The sequence below is a fragment of the Dryas octopetala genome, chromosome 7 (genome assembly GCF_963921425.1).
Source record: "Dryas octopetala chromosome 7, drDryOcto1.1, whole genome shotgun sequence".
Taxonomy (NCBI): Eukaryota; Viridiplantae; Streptophyta; class Magnoliopsida; order Rosales; family Rosaceae; genus Dryas; species Dryas octopetala.
Genome location: NC_141372.1, coordinates 4,547,140 through 4,572,822, shown reverse-complemented (window position 1 = coordinate 4,572,822; position 25,683 = coordinate 4,547,140). Strand labels below are relative to the sequence as shown.

General features: G+C 37.0%; 2 protein-coding genes and 1 pseudogene across 2 annotated transcripts; all 3 read right to left on the bottom strand.

Annotated features, from left to right (window-relative positions):
* Window positions 1-10,739: 10,739 nt before the first annotated feature.
* Window positions 10,740-14,011, bottom strand: SBP1 (S-ribonuclease binding protein 1). The gene is made up of 4 exons (XM_086251099.1): window positions 13,836-14,011; window positions 13,636-13,736; window positions 13,043-13,359; window positions 10,740-11,475 (listed from the first exon to the last, which is right to left on the bottom strand). Exons 1-4 carry the CDS (start codon window positions 13,904-13,906, stop codon window positions 10,948-10,950), a joined length of 1,017 nt encoding a protein of 338 aa, XP_086107225.1. The 5' UTR covers window positions 13,907-14,011; the 3' UTR covers window positions 10,740-10,947.
* Window positions 14,012-15,849: 1,838 nt separating this feature from the next.
* LOC147278755 (uncharacterized) lies at window positions 15,850-17,425 on the bottom strand. The gene is made up of 3 exons (XM_086251219.1): window positions 16,793-17,425; window positions 16,529-16,714; window positions 15,850-16,440 (listed from the first exon to the last, which is right to left on the bottom strand). Exons 1-3 carry the CDS (start codon window positions 17,264-17,266, stop codon window positions 16,159-16,161), a joined length of 942 nt encoding a protein of 313 aa, XP_086107345.1. The 5' UTR covers window positions 17,267-17,425; the 3' UTR covers window positions 15,850-16,158.
* A 3,642-nt stretch (window positions 17,426-21,067) lies between these two features.
* Window positions 21,068-23,597, bottom strand: LOC147278754 (subtilisin-like protease SBT3 pseudogene; annotated as a pseudogene).
* Between the last annotated feature and the right edge of the window lie 2,086 nt (window positions 23,598-25,683).

Below are 25,683 nucleotides of genomic sequence, written 5' to 3'. Positions count from 1 at the left end.
TGCACCAAACAAACAAACAGAGTCTCCAATTTCGAATCCCCATCATTTTCTACTACACTATACATCTCTCTATAGCAGATATAAGGTAAAGGATACATCGAACTACGTGATGGGATTTAAAGCCTGTTCTCCATGACGACATTTCTTCCTTCCTTCCCTTCTATTGCTTACCTCCACCTTCTCTTCCTTCTATTTGCTTCTCTCTCTCTCTCTCTCTCTCTCTCTCATCATCATCATCAGTCTTTCTTTCTCCTTCTCTTTCTCTCTCTACCTTTCTTCTTCTTCTTCTTCTTTTTTTTCCCATAATATTCCAAACTTCAATATCATAATGCTGCTCTCTCTCTCTCTGGCCACTACTACCTTTACTCACTAACTTACAATACCTCCCTCTACCCCCTTTAGCCTGCTCCTCTCACAGTCACAGCACTGCTGCCAGCTGCTTTTTTTTTTTATTTGGCTAGCTCTTGCCTGCTCCATCGACTCGGCTGGCTTCTCTACTGACGTGTCCAGGTGATTGAATTATTGGCCCTAAAAGTTTTCATGAATAACTGAGAAAATTATAATTTTTTTTTTTTCAGAAAAAAGATTACAGCTTTTCCTTACTTCTCTCTCTCTTTGTAATGGCCCAAGAAATATTCTTTTTACTCTCTCTCTCTCTCTCTCTCGCACAGACTCTGTAAAAGGAGGAGAAAGGCATATATTTAATTTTCCTGCCTTTGAGATTCAATAATGACATCTCCCACAATCAAAGTGAATCACTTTTCACTTATATTTTCTTTATTACGAAAGTAAATACCGGATTAACATCGATTCATTTAGACAGCGGATAAAATTAGAGAAACACTATTAGTATTCACACTTTTTATTTGAGGATAAGTTTTTTAAATGTGACATGTGATTTTCCTAATAACACACATGTAGGTCTTATTGTATAAAAGTGAGCTATATATAAACATGTTGTGAGAGAAGTAATGAACATAGAAAAAAATTTGCCATTTGAGAATACAAAGAACGCTAGCTACCATAAAACATGTCACTTGTTATATTTCTTAAGACAGAGTGTAGAAAAATACAAGTGAGGAGTGTGTACAAGAGTCACCTAAGATTAATTAAGGTGGTCTTCTTGCTGATTTTCATTTCTTAATTTTCTTACTGTATACACAAATGTGGCATTAATGTCACAATTTGAAGAAACAAAGGAAGATTATATAGATTGCATTGCATGAAAGTCATTTGTCATAAGTGGGCACTGAAGAATCCTATAAAAGTAAGGAATGGATTTTGATTTTGTGGTAAGTGAAAGAGTGGTAGGGGGGGTAGGGACAAAATGAGGCCTCCAGCCTCCAGGCGCAAAGTGAAAACAATAGGAAAATGATGACTCATTATTTCACATAGATACTCCCACTGATTATTTTGAGATCATGTCTATGATTCTCATTATTGGGAAAACAAAGTTAAACTCATAAACTGTCTTTTACTGTCCCAGTTCACTTCCCCACCCCTTATAATTTCTCACTTTTCCATTTTATCAGCGCTCCCCCAATTTGAAATTGATGTTAAAATGACGTAATATTTTTGTCACCATCTTATAAATTATTTTACTTAATTTCCAATATAGAGAGGAAAAAAATATTTTAAAAAACCCATTATGCATGCATTCAAATGACTGGAGCAAAAGGAGAAATATATATTATATGTGTTTTATTTTTCTATTCTAAAAGGTTTTCTGATAATCTTTTTTGGGGCAGGAATGGAAAAGCAGTGCCAAGCATCCAAACAGGAAAACACAAAACCAAAAAATTTAACTATTAACAAATAAATTTCAAGTATCATTTACATATAGAGTGAGAAGGAGAATACATTATACATGTATATAGATATAGGTAGCTAGGTAGAAATTAATATAAATATGTGCATGTGACACTGGCAGAGTGCAGAATTAATGGTTTTAAAAAAAGAGGAATTAATATAGAAAATAGCATGAAGCAGTGTCAGCTTCAAGTCCCGATATTCAATTAAAATGGGAAATGGTTTGTTTCCCTACTTCTCCTTCTAGGCTTCTAAGGAAAGGAAATTAAAAGTTTTGGCTGCCTGGCCCTTGTTTCTTCTTCTTCCTTTCTTAATTCCCAGCTCTCACACACACATACACTAAGCTCCAGCTGCACTGTGCAGTACAGTCTGCAGTGTTGCAGCGGCTGACATGGAGACAGTAGTAGTAGTCCTTTTAATTTTGATGGTTGTGTGTGTTGTTTGTAGTACTACTCTGTAGGTGCATGTAGGTATACCATTCTCGTGATTCTTGTTTTGTTTTTTTCCTTGCACAACATATATTTATTACCACCACCTTATTCCCTTGTTCATGTTACATGCACATTTTTGGGAATATTACCCATGTATACTAGCTCTACCAAACCCCACCAACCCATCTCAATTTAAAATCTAAATATATATATTTCCTACAAAGTTATCAAAATTTCTACATACAAAAACATTTTCAACAGTTAAATAGGTTTCTTTTTATATTATCGATCATGTAAAGATTTTTTCACTCTGAGATATGTTTATATGACTATGAAAAATTAGAGAAAAATATTAATGGGACAATTTTATACACCTAATTAATACCTCTATCTCTCTCGTCCGGGTCATGAAAAGTTTTCTCGAAAATTATGGCAGCTGATTGGCTTAATTAAGAAACATAATTACGTGGCCATGATGAACCAATAGATAAGGTAAATCTAGAAAATTATGAAGCATTTGAACTTGTTTGAATAATATAAGACATATTATATGTATGAGGGAGAGGGGAGATGCATTAATTTATGGGTCCACAGAGTATGGAAATCTAGAAAACAAAGGCTGATTTCTTTCACAAGTTGTCAGCAATTTCAGACATGATCCTACCGAGCCCACCACCATCACTAGCACAAAAATCACACACTACACAACCCATCTCTCTCTCTCTCTCTCTCTCTCTCTCTCTCTCTCTCTCTCTCTACATGCTATGCTGAAGAGCTAACAAGCAAGAAGATTCTATTCTAATTTCTAAAACGCAGTGAAAGTGAAACCAACCCCACCTCCCCTCACATGACCACCGCCGATACCTTACAAAAAAACCACTTATTTGTACCAAAAAACAAACATTTTTTTCCTTAATTACGAGAATTCCAAGGAGAGACAACTTAAAACACAGAGCGAATAAGGATAAAACCCATATTTAAAATGTGAATAAATTAATGACTCATATTCATGGGTTATACTAGTTATTATAATATTAGCTAGAGAGAGAGAGAGAGAGAGAGAGAGAGAGAGAGAGAGAGAGAGAGACCCTTGTTTCTAAACTGAAAGAAAGAATCAAAATCTGTATTCTAATTTCTACACGACAAGCCTACAAGGTTCTCTCGATCTTCTGTCTCTACTCTTCTCGCACTCTCTTTTGTCTCTTCCTCTGTTTTACTCACCCCTCCCTGTAACACTACGTACCTTATTCTATAAATATATTATTGGCAATTAATATATGTGTTCAATATATGAAACTGGAAAAAGCACTTGAATTGAATATTATGGTTAACCTCATGGAAACGAAGCAGGGATTATTGAATTAATATGGGTGTTCAAGTCCTGCAGGTGGCCGGTGGCCGGGGGCATTTATATAATTTATCTGAATCCGAGGGACAGAAAACAAATTAAATTAAGGGGTCACGAGGGGATATAAATCCCACGAGAAAATGCATTTTTCTGATCGATAATTAAGGATGGGACAAGATACCCGTTTTGTACTCTTGCTAGCTAGTGATCGATGTGCTCTAATATTATTGTGTACCTAGGTTTTTTCCACTGTACCATGTAAATATATATGTAATGAGAATGAGATTGACGTTTCTATGATTCTATCCTCTATTCCTTTAATCCTTTCCTTCAATTCCAGGCTTATAGTTCAGTAGTTCTGGTCCCTGGACATCACATCCTTCTCTTCTCTCCTCTCAGTCACTCACACACACCAACCCACTTCCATAAATGCATCCAAAATACCAGAAATACAATGTATTGTCTTATTGCAAAAATTAATAATTATTTATTATTACGTACAGTACAAACTTTAGTTTGATTCTTTTCATTATGAGACTGAATTCGGATCGTTGATTATATTGAATGTTAATGTAGTTCATATTTCATAGTCTGATAACATAAAATTTCTTATATTATTATGATATGAAAAGTTTCTTAAATTTTAACATAAGTACTAATTATACATCTTATTTAGCTTACTAAGTACTTAGCTTAATTTCTCTTCTTTTTTCTTTGTAAATTTTACTTTAATAGTTTACATTAAGGATGAATCCTAGTGCTAAAGCAATCGCCCTTATCTTCTCTACCTACCCTTTATAGTTTCCTAAAGCTTGTTACCACTTTAGGTGGTACTGACTTTGTGTAAAGTGATTTCAATGTTACATTAATTAGGTTTGATATGAATGTATGTGTACGTATTTCCTTGCTACTAATCTTTTAGACTAGTATATATGATCTTCGGTTAGAGTTAACATGTCCTTAAATTAATATATCAGTACGTCAACTGGAACATGCTAGAACTCTCTATAATTGCATATTTCAAATGACCTTAATTGAGGCTTATATAGTAAAGCTTTGATGTACACAACAATGACATAATGTTAATATATAATATGTATCTAAATCCAGTAAGCTAGGCATGGACCCAGTTAACCAAATGAAGTAATTAAAGAATATATATATATAAGTTATTTGATTTATTAATACGTTAGAATAATACCAATAATAATAATGTAGATTTAGTTTCCATGCAAAAGTTCAATTCCTTCAATAAAGACGTTAAAAAGCAACCAATCTATTATCTATCTAACTCTAACTAAAGGTCCAATGGTCCAAGGGTTTCCAAATAATAAAGAATGTGTAGTCTATGTAGAGAGTTGCATGGCCTTTATTTTCTTTTCAACGAATAAAAAAGCTAATTTTAAGTCACTTTAGAATTACATTAAAAGGAGAGAACAACAAGAGATGTCTTTCCTCCACTATCTTTCTCCCCTTCATTCTTGCTTTATTTTAAAAAAAATCTCTTTTTCCTTTTCCCTCTTTCTTTCTTTTTTGTTAAAGACATTCATTCATCTTCTACGTTAAAAAGATCCTTCTATAAACGTGTGAGTGGGACTTTATTGCATATATATAGTCATACACAAAAGAGAAAAATAGAGTACTTGGTAGTATATTCTACAAAAATATATGCACTACAATTCATTAATTAAACTCTTGCAACCCAACTTAAAGACAATTTATGATGATCATGATCATCAATTCATCATCTACAATTCTAGCTACATGATGATAATTGATATGATATGGGCCTAAGATTCCACTAATAACATACTTTTAATGGTGCTTTAATATATATTATTATCAACCATGGCCGACCTCGCATGTCTTGTAAAGTGGGACCCCAATTAATCAATTAAGTTTTAATTAGTAGTACAACAATTAACATATCTATGTTATGCATGACCTAAACATATATGATTAACCAAAAAAGTGTGAGTCACCGAATGTCAAAAGAAGGCACAGAAGAAGCAAATTGAAATTGGTGGGTTTAGAATTAAGGAGATGTAAGGAAGAGGGCAGAGGGGAACATAAAGGCTGTTGGATCACATGCCCATTACATTCTTTTTCTTCCAATTCTCTTTTCTCTTCTCTTCTAGCTAGCTCTTCTTTTTATATACTGTGGCTGATGAACGTTAAAGAGAAAAAGGTGTGTGTGTGTGTGTTTGAAAAAATTTATAGGGGTCCCACTCAGCTGTACAGGGCCACACAGCAAAAGCTCAAGGCTGCCGCTACTAAATTGCTAATATATATACTTCCTCAATCCAAGGGATTCCATGAGATGATCAAGTTCCATGTGGGACCCTCCATCATCCTCACCATCATTTCATGCATACACAGCAAAGACCCACCTCTCACGTCCATTACTTACAAAGCAAATCCATTAAAGTTGAAAGGTTTCAAGCTTAAAGTGGCATTTCGATCAATTCTGTTTTCTGATATGCCAGCCAATAATGCATTATGCATGTTATAAAAATGGCAATTAATTACCCCAATCTTATCGTCCCATCGAAATTCGGTGAAAATTGTGGTAATTGATCATCTTGTGTTCATTGATGTCTTTATTATAATTATGATGTTATCGAAAATACATTTGCATTGTTGGGTTAATTTATCCGAAGTGCATGCATGCCTAAGCCCTTTCTTTGATATATTATTAATTTTACTTTCCTTTACATACTGCCATATAATTAATTTCCATAATCATACAAATATTATTGCCACCCAATTATCCACTAAAGAAACCCCTTTCCTTGCTGCTCAATCATGTCAGACATAAAGTGTGCAAGTGATGATATATATAGATTGTAAATCATTTTACTGAAACACAAAATTGAGTAGATCGATGAATATTATCTACTTCGCTAATATATGTTACCCTAGCCAATATATTGCCATATTATATCCAATCATCCTCATTCACCTCATTGGGTCCAATCACCTCAGTCTTTCTAGGTATTAGTAACTACATATTGGTTTAACTACAATTGTCCCCAAATACGCCATATATCTCCTCTTGTTGGAGAAATTGTCATTGTCTGAGAAGTATAGGTACATGAAGTTTCACCGTGCATGAAATAAGTAATGGATTGAGATTAGAGGTTTCAAACCTAGCTAGAACCTCATGAAATCAGAATTATGATAATATATTAGACAACGTACAAAATTACAGCTGACCAATATATGAAACCATTCATATCATTCACTTACCACTTTCTTTTGCTCCTCGACTTTGGTTCATGTGTTAATGCTAAGAACCAAACGGCATTTTTTTATTTTTAGATTAATACCATTTTACTCCCCAGACTATTACACTTGTATCAGTTTGCTCTCTAAACTTTTAATTTGGAAAATTAAGGACACTGACTTTTTTCAATTTTGCCAATTGAGGTTCTCCTGACAATTTAATTACACATTTTTCATCCAAATCTTTGAGAGCAAAATGGTCTCTTCCATTTAGATATTACCATTTTTTCCTCATATATCATTTTTCTCTCATTTATTTCTCGCTAAATTTTGGTTGATCATTCCCGACATTTAGGATGAAAAATGTGTAAATTGACGAAAGAATCTCAATTGGCAAAATTGAAAAAGTCAGGATCCTTAATTTTCCAAATTAGAAGTCTGGGGAGTAAACTGATACAAGTGTAATCTGAGGAACAAAATGACATTAATCCCGTTTTTGGTTGAGTAGAGGCCAAAGGCCCAAAAAAACCAAACAACATTCCCATCACCCATGCAATTACTAATTAATTAATCAAACCCCAAGAGGCATATATTGAAAAGTAAGACATCAGCCATCTAGAGGATTCGAATAAAATTAATTAATGTTGAGCACTACTAGAGCTTCTAGTGAGTAAGATAAGAGCTTATGGACAAGGACGTGAAGTTAATAAGGTGGATTTGTATTTCTATTTCTAGGACCACCACCATAGTAGCTACTGTTACCAAAAGGTGAACCGTGCATATGTTGTATGTGATCAATTTTGGCTTTTATTTATAGAAGGGTGAAGTTGTCTCACGTCCTTCCAAGGACCATGGGATATATATACGTACAAATATATGAGACAAGAGGCTAATGCTTGTGGAACTTTGAACTGTAAAGTGTTCTACTTGGATGCATGACTGATCGATCAATCGAATTACACATTGTCTCTTTTTCTTTTTCTAGACAAAAATTAGAATAACTTTTTTTCTTGGGTTGGGGAGGGGCATGGCACATATATCATATATTATTGATCTCATTTATTGACATGTATATGTTGCATTCAACAATTTGGAGTGTTTCTTACGCACGAATCTTAAAGTGCACCAGATTGCAAGACCATAGAGATATACGAAGCCTCCACTCCTTCTCTCTTTTTCCTTCTGTAATCATGATCTAGCTGGCAATATGGATAATATGGATTGTATATCTATTTAAAATTTGAAGATATTCTAGCTTGATATTGTAATATATATCAAGCTGTATATTACTCTCTTAATTAAATATTGTACTAACTTATTAGAAATAAGTAATTTATATAAAATTTTAACCTTAGCAATGTATTTATTATCTAAATGTATGGAACAAAAGATGAAATTGATTTGTAATACTTTTTGAATGTGAGTAGAGTTATATAAACTCTTGAATTTATGTTACACGGTTAGAATTGAAATAAGTAAAAACAAGAAAAAGTAGAGAATCCAAATTCTTCTAACAAACACTTGCATCCGAAAAAAAAAAATCCTAAGAACCCTTAAGAATTATATGGGATCACAAATTAAGTTTATAATAAAAAAAAAAAAAAAAAAAAGGGGGGGAGGGGATCAGAAAAGCTCACGGGTTTACTTTAGAATTAAATGGGATATGGGAATAACTTTTGACTGTGACTGTGAGAGAATATATAGAGATGGAGCCCCAAATATACTTTCACTAACATATATACGAACGTCTGGTGAAAGGAAGGCAGAGAGATACAAAGTGGAATGAAGCCATGAAAAGGGTGGACAGAGTCCCCACAATTGAAACACAAAAAAAAAAAAAAAAAAAACTGAGCAAAAAAAAAACAGACACACACACACACACACAGTTTTATAGGGAATAAGGAGGAGGGTTGGAATGATTGAACTGAAGTAAAGCTTCAATCCTTCCTCAATTTAAATTGATATAATTTAACTTGAAACATGAAAATTCATGAGAGGATTGATGATCGAGTAAAACTTTTCTCACGGATGTATTCACCATTTTTGCATCTGTGTCTGTTATCACGTGTTAGGTCATATAAGAATATAGATGTATACATAAAATATAGGGTTAAATGCAAAAATGGTTTACAAACTTTATAATAAATTTCAATTTGGTTCACTAATTATAAAAAATGTCAATTTAGTCCACAAATTTTTCAATTTGTACCAAAACAGTATAAACGCTAACTTTCATCCAAAAATTAACGGAATTGGTCACATGAAAATGTGATGAACGGACTGAAATACCTCTGAAAATGTGGTCACTTGATGTGCACATGATCACTTTTCGTTAAATTTTTCGATAGAAGTTAACTTTGTACTGCTTTGATACAACTTGAAAAGTTCGTGGATCAAACTGACATTTTTTATAGTAGTGGACTAAATTGAGATTCATTGTAAAGTTTGTGAACCATTTTTATATTTAACCCTAAAATATATGTACCTAATAATTTTTTTTCTTTTTTCACAAGCTTTTAGTTAGATGAAAAATTGCCTTTAGGAAATTAAGGAGAGAGAGATGAAAGGGCAAAGTGCATATGAGTGTGAGAGTATGAGTATGACAGGACTTAGTTCGGCTGGGGTTTGCGGTGGTGGAAGTGGAAGTGGAGGTGGGAATAATAATGATAATAGTAGTAATAATAATGGAGTTTGCTTACTACTTGCTAGATCGATTGTTTACAATCATGGGGGGTGGGGGAAGCATATTCACTTTCCTCTTTGTCATCACTTTCTAAGGCATGATTAGAAAAAAGTTCATCAATCTTCTCCCTCCCTCTAACTAAAGCAACTTAATTCCCAGTTCCCTCCACTTTTTTCTCCAACACCACAGTACCACACCAAAACCAATAACTTCCTTCCTCCCCAAGACTCATACCATATATTTAGAGAAGAAAATTAAGTTCCAACTTTAATTACTATTGAAATTAATCATTAAGTAATGTTGGGCTGCGTTTCTCAATTTGGCTAATTGGCTTGGCTCAGCTGTTCGACTTTGAGATGGTCCAAGCTCTTCTTAGTCTCCATGAGGACCATGAGGGTCCAACAGATGACAAATCAATTACCAAAAGAAAGAGTTCTTCTAAAAATAAAATAATTTAAAAAAAAAATCAATAGGTTTTGGTTAAAAAAGAAAAACCCATATCCCTAGTACATGCATTGCATGGTATGCCAACATCCCTGCCGTGTGATAACTGATAAGTCATAAGATCCATATTCCATATCTACTTTTCTTGTTAATAAAGGGCCGGACTCAAACATGTTCCATTGCAGGGTCCAGTTATTTGATTAAGGTCCATATATCTGCTTTTATGGTTAAAAACGGGCCAAAGGGCCGGACTCTATAAATCACTTCTCGTTTACATCTTTCACAACTATCTCAAATCTCAAATTCTCACTCTTACTTGCACGTTACACGTAGCGTCCACTTATCCTGCACAGTTCAGCAAACATGGCCAATAGCTTGTACAACAATGCAATATAACAAGTTTTATTTATCTCAAAGTAACAAATAAAACTTTGTATACATTTTATGCGTCTATCTCACTTGTTACTCGTTACAACACTCGTTACTCGTTACATGTAATTGCATGATAAGAGAGGTACACACGTTATATGAAAGTTTTACTCTTCAAGGAACAACACTATATAATCAGCAAGTTCCTCTTTACAGCCTACCCAAGTATACACAGATACAATGCAGACACATAATACAATCCTGCTCATGATGTCATAAATAAAGAAAATCTTTCCACTTTCCATTTGGATGGTTCATGGTTGGCTAACCACTCTACTACTTTTAAGTTACTAAGTTTGACATCTCATACGAGCTATTACACCACAAAGACAAAAAACATGTCACAAATTCTAATACAACAAAATTATCATAAGGATATAAGAATCTTTATGATAAAAAAGAAAAAAAATTTAAATATATGCTAATATTTACAAAACGGCTAAAGCCAATACAGCTCTTTACTCGTCAACCCTATTTAAATGGCCAAATAATGGCAGTCTCACATGACGGGAATTATCAAATGACAGGAACAATGCATATGACTTTCATACAAAGAAAGTGCTTTCACATGTAACAAGTTACAAATATACCTCCATGCCGATAAACTTAGAGGACTGACACAGAGGACAAATGCTAAGCTTACTTTCACAATCTTTACACAGGCAAAGATGCTTACAAGGTAAGAGAAGCATGCACACTTCATTCACTCCGCAGGCCTTGCATGTCACCATATCTTTCACGTCATTGTTCTCCTTGCCAAAGATATGAAAATTTATGGAACGGCCATTGCAGCAAGAGGCTGTATCATCTACCTCACTGTCACCACATCCTTCTTTACTATCTCTGCTTTGAGCATATACCTGCTGAAGATTATACTTGAGAGCTGCGATCAAGTTTTCATGGTACCTGGCTCGCTGTTGCCAAGCACCAGCTTCAACAGTCAACTGTTCCATTCGCTCTTCAAGCTCCATATTCTTCTTGTTAATGCTGTCTATTTCTGCTTCTTTCTCTCGGAGCTTCAGAAGGACTTTATCTTCTACAACTGAGAGAGCATGAAGTTGGGTAGCTTGGACCTTGTCCAGGATAGTTCGCCTCAATCGGTCACCCTTTAAATGAGAAAAGAGAAATTTAGAGCTAGTTTAATAAGTTAAAAGAATATATAAACATGTTGTTACTTGCAAGTAAATAAAGAAGTGCACATAAAAAGCAGCAACCAGAAAACAATGGAGGCCCACAGAAAGTTCAACATGCCAAAAACGGAAGGACTGACAGGGAAAGCCCAGAGAGATTCCTTATGAAAAGAAAAAAGAATTTGCAAGATTTACTAAAATAAGAAAACTACTACTTTATCCAGTTTCCATATTTTATTTATGGTTCAAAAAACATACACATGAGTACCCGCCAAACCTCAAGAAGAAAAAGGGAAAAGACCAACAACCGTCCAACCTACAAATTGAAAAACATATATCTAAACTGGTTGGGAATAACTCCTACACATGCAACCAAAATATAGCATAATGTAGCTCCAGAACCTTCCTAAAAGATGACACTGTAGGAGATAAACACACTCTTAGCAAGATAGACAACACCTCCCAGAGGGAATCTAACGAACAAAAGAGGACTTCATCATGAACATGCAAACCAAACTTTCTTTCACACCATCACATCTCCTACAGTCCTACTTCCATATACACCTTAGCCAAAACAACCTCTTTGAAGGACACACCAACCCCCCCCCCCGGGGCGGGCGCTAATATCAAGTTTATTTTATTTGATTCAGCATCTCATTGGTAATTTAATGCCTCCAATTTACTAAAGACAGTATACAATTGGATTCTATCCATAATTGGTTCAGAGGAAGAGTCATAATTGGTTCAGAGGAAGACTGATAATTGTCAAATTATGGTTTGACAGAGACATCCATTATGAAAAGATACGCCATAAATTTAGTAACAAATGGCACAACTTTTGGTTATAGATATCAAACCATAATTGGACGAACAACATATGCCACATGGACGCAAATGGAGAGAATCCTTATCGATGACGTTCACGTGTCCTATGAATTTTGATAAGTTGACAATATTTTGTTTAGCATCTTCAATTGAATTACATGACACAGACAGCTATCCTTAATCATAATGACCTTATATGTAAAAAACATTTAATAACTGCAGATGACATGGATACACATACACCTTGCTAAAGCTATCAAAAATATCATGACCTTTTAAAAAATAAAGCGATATTGGACTCATTCAATTCCATGGTATGTGTACATACTTAATATGCTACAAATGTTGTTTTCTACGTGTTTAGGTTTAAGCATTGTTGAAACTAACTTGACCAGTTTTAAGACCAAACTCAATAACCTATTACATCAATAATTGAAAATCACTCCGTGCTTTATAAAAGATACAATCATTCTAATCGAAATACATGAAACTGTGAACAAAACTATTAGTTGATCAAGCATACAAGTAAACCCATAAAAAATGGCATGATCAGCAACAATGACATAACATCACTATAAATACAAACATATGCGTAACTGTAAGACCAATAATTATCTGCAGAATAAGTAACCATATAAAGTCCTTTGCAACCATCTAAACAGTTCCAATGATATATTCAATTAAGCAACCAGATAAAGTCTTTGCCCAAAAACCAGACCTGAGCTTTGAGGAACCTATCAATCTCAGCATCCTGTCGCTGTAGCTCATGATCAACGTCATCACCAATGAGTGACATCAATGCCGAGTCCCCCGTTGAAGCCATGCGGGTATTGTCAAGGGACAAACCCAAGCCTGTCGACACGGATCGCAGTTGCAGGAAATCCACAGAAGATATCTGTGAGTTGTTCTCCAAGAAATCCTGTTCCTTCAATCTTTTCCTCTTGGATTCTAAGCCATACTGCCATTGCAAATCAACACCATTATCACTGCCGTCTGTTGCAGCGACGGGACCAGGTGCAAACCCTACTACATGAACTGAAAAACATAGCTGATTTTAGGTAATAATGCACAAGATTAAGACTAGAAAATATTAGGGTTTTTTGCAATTTATGCAGCTCAGTTCCTAGAAAGCTGATAAATTCAGCTCAAATTCGCACCAAAGCTAGTAAGTTAGTGATTTCCATCCAAAACGTTTGGAGCACAGAACCCTATAATGAATTTTTAACTTTCGAGCTATATTTTCTTACAAATTCTCGGTAACCAAACGGAGCATAAGGGAAACCAAACAAGAAAGGAGGAAAGAGAAATTACACGGTGGAACATAAGGAGGATGCTGGGAGTGATCTTGTAGAGAGTTGGGGTCGAAATAGGCCACCGCCGGCGACATCTGATCGTCGATTGTGTATAAATTCCTACACCGAAAGGCAACAAAAAAAAAAAAAAAAGCTTAAATATTAAAATAAAAAGAGAAATTCATATCGTGAATTTGATGAAAAAGAAAACTAATTTACCTGAATGACTTGGATTGTTGATGTTGTTGGGTTTGGTAGTGTTGTTGAAAGTGGTGTTGCGGAAGAGCCATAACTCATGAGAAGGTGAAGGTGAGAGTCCGAAACACACTTGATGATTTGAGCCAGAGAAACATTACTTGTGTCATATGCACAACTGCCGAGCGGGCCGTGCGAAGATTCCGTTTTTATTCCTAATAGTCCTTGTATTGTATTTTTCTCTTTTTTGGACGATATATTTATATTGGGGGGGGCTATGCGCACCACCCCATCCTGCTGAGTTGACCACCCCCCCTAATTTTTTGCCCATTTTTGCCCATTTTGCCCTCCTCTCCTCCTCCCCCACCCAGCCACCACTCCCCCACCGCACCCCCTCACCTCAAACCCCGCCGCCGTCGCACCCATCCCCAGCCGCCGTCGCACCCATCCCCAGCCCGCCCGCCCTCTCCCGCAAGCACCTCCGCTCTCAGATCTGCGACAACTGCGCCAACGACGTTGTCTCCGTCCGCTGCTCCACCGACAACCTCGTCCTCTGCCAGACGCCCACGGCAGCTGCTCCGTCTCCGCCGCACACGATCGCACCCCTCTCGAGGGCTTCTCCGGATGCCCGTCTGCCCTCCAGCTCGCCTCCATGTGGGGCCTCCATCTCCAGGACAACTGGACCGGTGGTGGGCCGCCCATGCCCCAAATAAATGGGCAAAAAATTAGGGGAAGGGGAGGGGAGGAGTGGGTCGACCGGCGACCGGCGAAGGGGAGGGCTGGGTCGCGCCGGCGGCGGGGAGGGCTGGGTGGGTCGCACCGGCGGCGGGGAGGGCTGGGAGGGGTGGCCGGCCAAATTGGAGGGGCTGAGTTTTTTTTTTTAATGCAGGGGCAAAATGGGCACAAAGGGGTAAAAATTTAAGTGGGGTGGTCAACTTAGTGGATTAGGGTGGTGTGCATAGCCCCCCCCATTTATATTTAGTAGATTTTTGGGCTTCTTCATAAATATTACAAATTTTACTTGGAAGGACCTTTCGCGATAGTTGACTGCTACGCCAGTTAGACTTGTGTAGTGGGCCGACGGACTGGTTTCGGCCCAGTACTTGCTGGGCTATTGTCACAAGTGTAAGGAATATGTACCCTACCATTCTTATTTCTAAGGGAACAAAGTTTGGCTCCTTCCTCTGAAGAGTGCTTCTTCTTCTCCATCTCACAAGCATATGTCCTTTTTTATCTTTTTATTTCATATAAAAATTAATCTTACAAACAGAGGATTCGGTTCTTTAGGCGCCACTTGGTATTCTTTTCAAAAACTATTTTTACTTTCACTAATTATAAATATAAATGAAATAAGAAAGAAAATTGTTAAAAACAGAATACAAAACAGGCGCATGCTTATATTTATGTCTCACAGAATCATTATTATCTGGATATATATGCCAATAAAGAAGTCTTATTGGTAGCAGCGCTAAATGAGAGAGGCAAATGACTTCAATTTGCATGTGACTTCCTGTCCGTACAACCCATCTGATTTTATGTTGGATTATTTGTGTGTTGTATTTGTCAAATAATTTGACTTCCTATTTGGGATTGATATCAAATTTAACTAGATTATGACAATCAATGTGAGTAATACATGATTGAACATAAACCATTTGCACCATTGGTTTGGAGATACTTTGAGCCATTTGCACTCATTTTTCCAAAAAATTCTACCAAACAAATATTATATATTTTTAACTCCTACATGTTAACATATTTACCACAATTTTTTTTTACTGCTAAAATATAAATTTGTCACAATCGAATGTGTTTGTATGATATACAAACTATGTAATATGGAACAATTCCTCATGTTGATCACAAAAGTGCATGATAATATACAAACTTTGTTTTTACAAACGGTAATCACTTTTCCACTCAACTCAATGTCATTTGTGTTGGAGCTCAACATATAAAAGTTCAATCTTTTAAGATGACAAAACAATATCAAGGTGTTTAGCCAATAAAAAAAAAAAAAAGAAGAAGACATTTAACGGAGCTCCAACATGGAATTGCATTATTGAGAATAAATAAATAATTTCTTACTTTTACAATGAAAAGAAAAAGAATAAATAAACAAAAGAGAAGGTGATACCATTACCCACAAGTCACTACCTATCCAACCTGTAAATTGCATCCAACACTCTTCGGGCAGTTGGGCAGCCAAAAAAGTCCAAAACCGCGTTTCCTCACTCTGCCCATACAACTCTGAAAGTTGCCCGCTGAGTTGTCCACCGCTTGATCGCTTCCAACAAAAAGAAACAGAAATAAAATATAAAAATAAAAATTTGTGTGCTCCTTCTGGTTAATCAGACGTGCAATTTTTGAGCGAGATTGGAACGTTGAGCTTTTTGGGATCGAAAGTCACATCGCACTCGATCCGTCTGTTGAACTTGGGATTTACCAATTTGCCCAAAACGTAGGCTCTGGATCGAATGACGAAGTTCAATTTCAGAGGCACCGGCAGCGCCGTCGTGCCGGTTGAGGTGCTCATACTCGCTCCGCTCCCATAAAGCGGAATTTGATCACCAATTACTGACACAGAGATCGATCTCTGGCTCTTCCTCGACTGATAAAACTTCTTAATCTGCAAAACCACTCATTTCTAATTACAATTTCCCATATCAAAGTTGAAATTAAGCATGTAATTCGTTTAACACAGAAAGCTGACATACGGTTCCGGAGGCTACTGTGATTTGGGAGTATGAGAGATCTATAGGCTTTGGTGAGACATGGACGCCGAAAAATGTACCAGTGTTGCGAAATGTGAGCTTGACTGTAGAGTTGACGGAGATCATCTCAGTGGCCACTCCGGTCGAATCTGAACCCGCTTGAATCTTGAACTGCTCAAATGTAACGCTCTGAAATAAACAAAATTAAAGCAAATTAATAATGACCCAGAAATTGAATGAATTAATTGTGATGGAGATGGAGCGGACCTTCATGGTGATCTTGGGCTTCATGTGCTTACTGGCACCCCAGAGAATGAGAGAGAACATAGAGAAGAGAAGAAAGAAGCCGAGAACGAAAACGAGAAAATAGCAGCGTCGAGGAATGAGACCCTTTTCACGCTCTTCGACTTCGAGAAGGCCTTCTTCTTCGATGACGGCGCAGTCCTTCCAGGGCTTCTGACCCTTTCGGGGGTTGGGCGTGATCTTTCTGGATCCGGGTTTGAGCGACCCGGAGAAGCGGCTGGAGGAGGACTCGCGGGAGTGGCGGCCCACGGAGGAGTGAGAGTGGGGTGGGGACCCCACGGGGCTGATCACTGGGGTCGACTGAAACGACGTCGTCGTCTTCTCCCCGTCGTGGGAGTCGCGCGAGGGGCTTTGCACGTAGTAGACCGGGCGGCGTGGAGATCTGGTCGGGGACGACGCCGCCAGGCTCGTCACCTCCGAGTCGGTCTTAGCGTGCATTGTGTTTTGGCGGCTCTTCTTCTTCGCAGTCGATTCGATCTTTCTTTTTGAGTGTCACTTTAATGGAGGGTTTGCTTTGAGAATTGAGAATGTGAGGAGTGTGTAATTAAAAATGGAGGTTTACTGTAACGCGTATTATACCTTACCGCGATGAAGAGGAAGACAAAAGTGCGAGTGCTTAATGTTTGTGTGAGTTTTTTTTTTTTGGGTTAAATTATTATTATTATTTTTGTTGAATAAGTGGCACAGTGAACAATTGGGTAGACCGTAGACGAAACAGCGAGGAACTAATTAACTGGCAGGCAAATCACAGTTGGCACCGCGCGCGCACCATGACGATAGCCATATCAAATCTACATTATTAAAAGAACCCATTTGTAATTTGTTAATAAAAATATCAATATATTCGCATTCGGGAAAAAAAACAATTCAATTATATTCTACAGGTAGAATATATTTAAACGAGAAAACACCAAATTTCTCTTACCAGGGACGACTATATTTGTAGTTCAACCAATTTAGTCCTTTTCCCATAATCAGCATGTATTATAAGCTCAGTGAAATAACATTTGGAGAAGTTTTATATGGAACATTGGAACTATCACACTCCGATAAGATTATGTTACAAAATTATCAATTTTACCTTTAAATCAAATTAAAGTAAAAACTAAATTAAAATCAAGACAGCTTTTTCTTTTTCAACACCTTTTTCTACTAGGACGATTCCCTTTAAGTAGTGAGTAAAAATAAAATAAAAATTAGTTAGACTTATATTAGGTTAATAAGCATAGTGTGATGAAATGAGAAGAGGTGTGAACTTGACCTTTTCTCTCTCTCTCTCTCTTACTTATTTCATTAAGTTTAGCTTAAATTGTCAATTTATTCCAGGTGGTTTCCATTTACCACAAATTATCAAATTGAGATATTTATAATATACATATGAAAATAAGTTGGTAAATGTGGGCTCCGCATAAACATGTGAATCCATGTGAAGAATTGAATGGGCCGCCCAAAAAAAGTTCCACGGTGCATATATACTTTGTTATATGCTGAAAACATGTAATGCATCTGCCATCGCCAACAAAAGAAATATAATGCATGTGCTGTTAATTTGTTAATTGTTATATGGAAATTTGATTTGCTACATATGAATATTCCAACATACATTCTAGTGGCAATAAGCATGAAAGTCAATATTTCAGGGGAAAAAAAAAAAGCAACCTCATGTAAAAGCAAACCAACTAAACAAAGAACCCATTGTTTTATTTTGTTCTTTCAAAATTTTCCAATAGTAGTAAATGAGCTAGGTAAATGTTAGGCTGTTAGCCAAGAAAAGTAGCTGATCTTTATTTATGTTTAACCTACCATGCCTACGACACGAGTGACCATTTATTCTTGCTTATATTTGTTTGTTATTTACTAGTGTCTTTCTTATTCACATATATTTTTCAAGACACATATACACTCAATACACTAAAATGACTTATGTTTAACTTATGTTTTCTTCAATAATAATATATAGTAACTATCATATTAAGGGCCAATCCAAAAAGAAAATTTTTATAAGGAAAGTAATTGAGTATTTGGCCGAAGATTCCTTTTACTTTTTACATTTAATTTATTTTTGGTACAAAAAACTAAAAACGCAGAAATTCACTAATCCACTATCACTATGCCATGCGGTCACTTGAAAATGTAAATAAATAAATTTGTTCACAACAAAACTTGAAAATAGTTGCTACCCCTTGTCCTCCCTAGTCCCTACTCCAATGTTATTTGAGTTGATCTAGTGCTTATGAATTTTATTTTTTGGGAAAAACTGAAAAACAAAAAAAGCTCAAACTATCAAAATGATCACCCAAAGCTTCCTTTCTTTGGGCCAAGATCCACTGTGATGAAGTCCTCCTCAATATTTAAGCCCAAAATGGGAAGGTAAGAAAAGGCCGTCTAGTGGTCTTTTAGAATCCAGTTGGCATTATTATTGGGAATTCTGGTCCAAATCTTAATGTTGGTTTCATGTTAGCCCATAGGCTAAATTAGCTGGGCCAGGTCTGCTAAATGAAATGAGAAAATTGCAGAACGACTCCTTATAATTAACACACTGTAAAAGAAATTTAAAAACATTATCCAAAAAAAAAAAAAAAAAAAAACTACACACTCCCATTATTGGAGAAGGCAGTGCGCAATCATCTTTCTAACATGTCCCTAAGTTCAGTTTCTTTTTAGGCTACTGATAGGGGGATCATGTCATTGTACCAAATTTGTAATACCACATGATGTGGCTTCTTTGCTACCCTTGATCTCTTCCCTCTCTTCCTCTCTCTCTTTAGATAGGAAGCCACACCCTAGTATTTTCCTTCTTTTTATGAGTATTTTTGGGCACAAGTCAGTTTATATTTCCACCTTCCACTAACATCCACAAGATGGTGAGATCGTAGAGATAATGTAATTAGATCATCGAGTTGACTAATAGAATTGTGGGATAACTGAGAAAATGAGGGATCAAAGTTCGTAAGCTTTCATCAGCATATATAGCTGTATATATGAATTATCACTGTACGTGAGGTTTTGTATTGTTTCCTATCAGAATATCAGATGATATTAGCTACTCCCAATTTTGTGGACCCGAAAACATGAACAGAATTTTGAATTTTCTCCATCATGGACCATATTTTATTGGATATGCATTGGGCCTCACAGATCCGCCATGCTCACAATCCATGTACATTATCCATCCAATTAATTTATGAATATATAATGCTAAATATGAATATGTACGCATGCTTTCTATTATTGTTGTTGTTGTTTTTTTGTAGCTAGGGGCCGGGGATATAGTTTCAAGGCCAAACAATGAATTGTTGTCAGCTTGAGAAAGAATGCAAGTAAAGCTTCCCCAATTATTTTTGGTACGTACGTACATTACTTCCATGTATAGTAAGATAAATGAAGGCAGTCCCACGACCATGTGAGTTTGCTTGTTGCTAATGCGACGTGGTGTTACTTTCTTTTTTATTCCTATCTCAAGTGCTGGTTGTACACACAAAATACCTTCTTTGGCTCCAACTATATATTCCCAACTCCAATAATTGAAACACCCAATACCCATGAAAAAGGAGTGTATAAAGTTCAACCAGAAATAGCTAGCTATACTTTTTGGTTAAACCTCACAGCTCACTATATATGATTCGTCCGTACTAAAGCACTTTTCTTTCTCAATCACTAGCTAGTAGCAATTTAATTTGTATAATTGTACCCATGAAATGTTAAGTTAGGAAGAAAAGTTGTCTTTTTGTTTTTGTTTTTGGCCATGAAAAGTTGTCTAAATATAATCAGGAAAATGCTAATGGTATCGATCAATCTTTTTCTCTCAACTTTTTATATTTTTTATTATTTCAGCTTTTCATAGAGATCTATAGCAATTGGAGACAGAGAATTAGAATAGCCCTACAAAATAACTATTTAATTAAACAGTTTTTTTTATTTGCTATTTAATTATGAAATCAATGTATTGTTGAAATTGTTGAAATTGCATAAGCAGACGAAAAAAAAAAAGTATGCTAATTAATCCTACTATGTCACTCCTCTGTTTTCGTACCAAACATATATTAGGAATTAATTAAGAGTATCAAGTCACATAATCTGGTCATCCTGTTTTGAACGACGACGTCGACATTGGGGCCCTTTTGAATCACATGACGACACGACATGCATGATGCAACTACTAAATAATTGAAAAAATGTGCTGTTTATTTTTAGCGATGTCTAATGTTTTCCAAGTTCCAATGATATGTTGATGATTCATAAACAAAGCTTAAACCAATAATCTGAATGATGCCAGCCTTTTAGCCTGAATTGTGAATATACTTGATGTGAAATCACAACTTCAATTTTATTTATATATCAAATTAGGGAAATAATCAGATGCTACGCAGTAGACAAGTTAGTTCTTCTGTGACACTGTATCTGAGCTGAGGCTAGTGGCCACGACGGGGCTTCTCACCACATGTTTACCTTGACCGTCAACCCAACTCAGATACCCAAAAACCACCGGCTCTTTCATTAGTCCCGGCCCTTTTATACTGAGCTTGAAGCTCTGCTTCTCGCCTTGTTTTTTGAACTCGATTTTGTTCGGAACGACTCCAACCTCAAAACCTTTCATGGGTGTCACGGTGGCCACATAACTCGACTGTCCCTTTCCTACGTGGGTCACTGTTCTTCGGAATTCCCGAACGGTTTGTAAGGCCGAGGTCGAATCGTTGGCGTTGAAGAATGCGATGAAAGAAGGGTAGTTGAGGTCTAGGGAGGAAGTGGAGCAGCTAAACGACGCTGTTTTGGCGATGGTTTGGATTTGCTTGTTGGTGTAGTTGAGAGCACAGAGAAGGTTTATGTAATCGGGTATGGTGGCGTCGTATATGAGTCCTGGGTCTAAAGCCTTGTTAGGATTGACATGTCCGGCTCCCATGGCTAGAGGACTAGCTGTTTGAGAATTGTCCCCAATGTCTATGATGGGGCCCTTTGTGTTATCTAATGTGTCTGATGTGGTCATCATGGCCGATCTGATAGCAGCAGGGCTCCATTCTGGATGTGCACTTTTCAGAAGCGCGGCTAGTCCGGCTGCATGCGGGCACGCCATGGACGTTCCCGACAACAAATTAAAAGGACTAAACAGTTGTTGGTTGTCAATGGTGCCAACCGAGATGTTTTTAGGCCATGCAGCCAGGACTAGTGACCCGGGAGCCATAATGTCAGGCTTCAGTGTAAATGGGCAGCTTGGGGATGGCCCTCTAGAGGTGTAGCTAGTGGTAGCTGGCGCTGGTTTGGCACCAACAAGTGTTTTTTGGAATTCCAAACTTGCTTTTGGCTGAGGGTTGTTCTTGATGTAATCTTTCATCTTCTCGCCCTGTTTTGGATTGAGAAAAATTGTGGGGAATGAGGATTGGAGGAACAATTCCAAGTCTATGTTGTTGGTAATGAAGACACCTCCGGCAACATTTGCACTGGCAACATTGTTGAATTGGTCGTTTAGTGTGTCGTTCTTGTCCTGGCACACCGCGATCTTATTCCCCACCTGCTTCAACTTTGTGCGATTGTCACATGCACCCATGAAAGTAATTGGGATTTGGGTTGAGGATGAATTGATCCCCGGATAAAGAGTCGACCCTGTGACAGAGTCTCCATTTCCAAGATGTGCAATGCCTTGGAAGTCACGGTCGATGGTGCCAGCAGCAACTGTGAGAACCCAAGGGATTCCATTGTGCAAGGTACCGAAGAAAGGGCCTTCATTCCCTGCTGAGGTCGACACAAACACACCCTTTTGCAAGGCAGAGAATGTGGCTATGGCAACAGGGTCCTCATACAGAGCAACACCATCTAACCCAAATGACAAGGATAGCACATCCACACCATCTATAATTGCTTGCTCAATCGCAGCAATTATATCAGAACTCAGAGCACCTTCGTCCCACAGAGCCTTGTACATGGCCACATGTGCCCGAGGAGCCATGCCACTGGCAGTTCCTTGAGCATAGTCAAAGTAAGATGCGCCTGTCACGTAGTTTCCAGCCGCCGTGGATGAGGTGTGGGTTCCATGGCCATCTGTGTCCCTTGTTGAGTTCATAGAAACGGTCACATTTTGGGCTATCAGTCCTTTGTTAAAGAAGCGAGCTCCAATGAGCTTTTTGTTGCACATTGAAGAGTTGAATTGGGTACCACTCTCACACTGCCCTTTCCATCTTGGTGGGATTTCTGACATCCCATTGTCGTTAAAGCTTTTGCTTTCTGGCCAAACCCCAGTGTCCACCAACCCAATAATGATGTCCTTGCCATAATTTGACGCCGGCCATGCGCCATAGTTGGAGTTGAGGCCAAGGAATTTGGACGAATGAGTTGTGTCAGGTTTTACTGGTAAGTCTGGGATTGAAGATATGTAACCTGGAGAGCTTTTTAAGGCCTCAAGCTCAGGAACAGAGAGACTTGCACTGAACCCATTTATGGCATGAGTATAACTATAAATGAGTTTGGAAGAGAAGGCAGAAGAGGAGGTTGTTGTGGTCGTACTAGGCCTAAATTTGCCTATTGCAGAGGCTACTGTGGCCAAGCACCATGAATGGTGATCAGCAAAGGCTTTGGGCATCATTGATGAGTCCATGTGAATGATATAGTTGTGGGATTGATCAGCCAAGGTCGACACAATTGCAAGGTGTACTGAAATGGTGACAATGGAAAACCACAAATAGAAGGGAACATGATGATTAGTCCTAGCCATAGTTGAGCTCAAAGGGGAAGTGAAACTTTAGAATGCAATTGTAAAGTTTGGTATACTTATAGAAAATTTATGAGTATGGGAAGCTCAATATATATATTCCTCATCATCATCACCTTCTGATTAATCTAACTTGTCCTTGTGGTATCTTATAATTAGTAGGGGACCCTCAACCTCTATGAGTGATTGGTTCCATGATATGGATATAATGGATTGCTTGACTTCAAAAATTACACACTCCCCTAACCTATGGATTCTAATAATCATGCTCTTTAACATCTCTGTGCTGTAGTACCAATTTTCACACACTAGATCAGGGCCGTTGATTGGGCAAGGCCTAACAATAGCATATATATATATATATATATATATATATACCTTTTCTTTGTATGGACCGCCACATAAAGAGAGATTTTTCGGTGTAATCGATACACTACCATGTGGTGTAACAAGTATATGTGTCATAATATGGGTGAATGTTATAATATTATACCCTAAGAGAGATAAACATGTTGTCCAACAATACTCTTACACGTTGGATTAGTTACACCACATAACGGTGCATCGGTTACACATAAAAAATTCTCCCACAGAAGATGGGCATATGCAGTGGCGGAGCCACAGCAGGACCAGAGGGGAGACAGGCCCCCCTCAATTTTTTGATTTTTTTTCTTTTTAAATTTTAAAAATATATATATTTTGTATGTATATTACAAAATTTACATCTTAGTGCCCCTTTTTAAGTGTCTTCCTACTCTTTGTTTTTATTTCACTCACTCTCTCTCTCTCTCATGCTAATTCTTCAAACCTTTCTCTTACTTTGGGTGTGGTCACACATCCTTCTTCTCTTTGATTAATATTTGCTCATGAAACAAATTTAATATTAAAGAGAGTATAAAATTAAGAAGTTTTCTAATAAACTAAAAAATAGGTTGAATTGTCTCTTCCAAAAAAATAGCTTTCATTGTTTAGGTGCCCCCATTGTAAAAATTTTCTGGCTCCACCACTGGGCATATGTACGGTGAATTGGGGACCCAACGCATGCCAATTGGCAGGCAATTGCAAGTGGAAGACGTATATATCAATATGATTAACAAACATAGTGAATTCATATGTACCTATCACTTTCAAATTCGAAAAGAAATTTCGTGAGCATTTGGCTTTATCTTTCTTGCTCAAATGTTTCTTTCGAATCCAACCACAAAACACAAATACATTAATTTCACCGCACTTTGGGTCAGCTTGAGGTTGACAGAAATTGCATTCATTGTCGCATTTGAGCCTACCATGTGTCAACCAGTACAACATTAATCAATCTTTCTATTATAAATTATAAATATTAAACGCTTGATTCAACATAGTTTTGAATTCAAGTATAAGATCACTACCGAAAAATCGGTAGAACGTTATTCTCAAAATTCATGTTATGTACTTACCATCATTTGACTCATGAAGGACAGTACCATAAATTTACAGAGCCTTAAAGAGAGTGGTTCATTATCATTTGCATGTCAATCAATTTACATTCATTTCAGAGACAACTTTGTGCCAGCAGAGTTTTGGCATTAGGGCATCAATTATATTTATTATTGTTTTAATCATTGTCAAACTAAGCTGTATTTGTTATTTTAATATAGCAGTTCGAAAATTTAAGAAAACACATGCATCAGAAGCTCCTATGTGATCACTCGTCTAGCTGATGAGCCTGATAATAAAAAGTTGGTTGACTTTAAAAAGTTTGCATCTAAAATTTACTTGGTTCCCCAATTTCTATGATTGCTACAAGGTGAAGGTGACCTTGATGTTTCACCCATAAACAGAACAAATCAAAGTACAGAGGCCTCAGGATATCCAGGGAAAGTGGTTGCTTTTGCGCACCATTAATATTATGGACCACTGTTGCATTTTCCCTTCGTAGGAGCAAAGGGCAGCCAAACATAGAGATTCTATAAAAAGAATCTTATGAAAGGGCTGTGCATTATGATGATGAGCATGGCAATTTACAGAGTCAACTAGTTGGTCTTTAGTTACAAGTCACCTCATTGTAGTGTCTATTTTCAATTTTGAGGTTGAAAATTAAAAATCAAGGCCTTTTCTAATGCAGGACAGAACATGCGGGATTGAGTGAGCATTTGAACTCTCAGTGTTATTCGGA

Bases quoted from the DNA above. Each gene is read 5' to 3' on its own strand.
- SBP1 (XM_086251099.1), bottom strand. From the start codon at position 13,906: ATGGCTCTTCCGCAACACCACTTTCAACAACACTACCAAACCCAACAA. The intron at 13,360-13,635 runs GTAATTTCTCTT...TATGTTTTTCAG, and splicing joins TCCTCCTTATGTTCCACCGT to TTCATGTAGTAGGGTTTGCA. The intron at 11,476-13,042 runs GTCTGGTTTTTG...TCTCATTTAAAG, and splicing joins ATAGGTTCCTCAAAGCTCAG to GGTGACCGATTGAGGCGAAC.
- LOC147278755 (XM_086251219.1), bottom strand. From the start codon at position 17,266: ATGCACGCTAAGACCGACTCGGAGGTGACGAGCCTGGCGGCGTCGTCC. The intron at 16,715-16,792 runs GTCCGCTCCATC...TGTTTATTTCAG, and splicing joins AGCCCAAGATCACCATGAAG to AGCGTTACATTTGAGCAGTT. The intron at 16,441-16,528 runs GTATGTCAGCTT...GTGGTTTTGCAG, and splicing joins TCACAGTAGCCTCCGGAACC to ATTAAGAAGTTTTATCAGTC.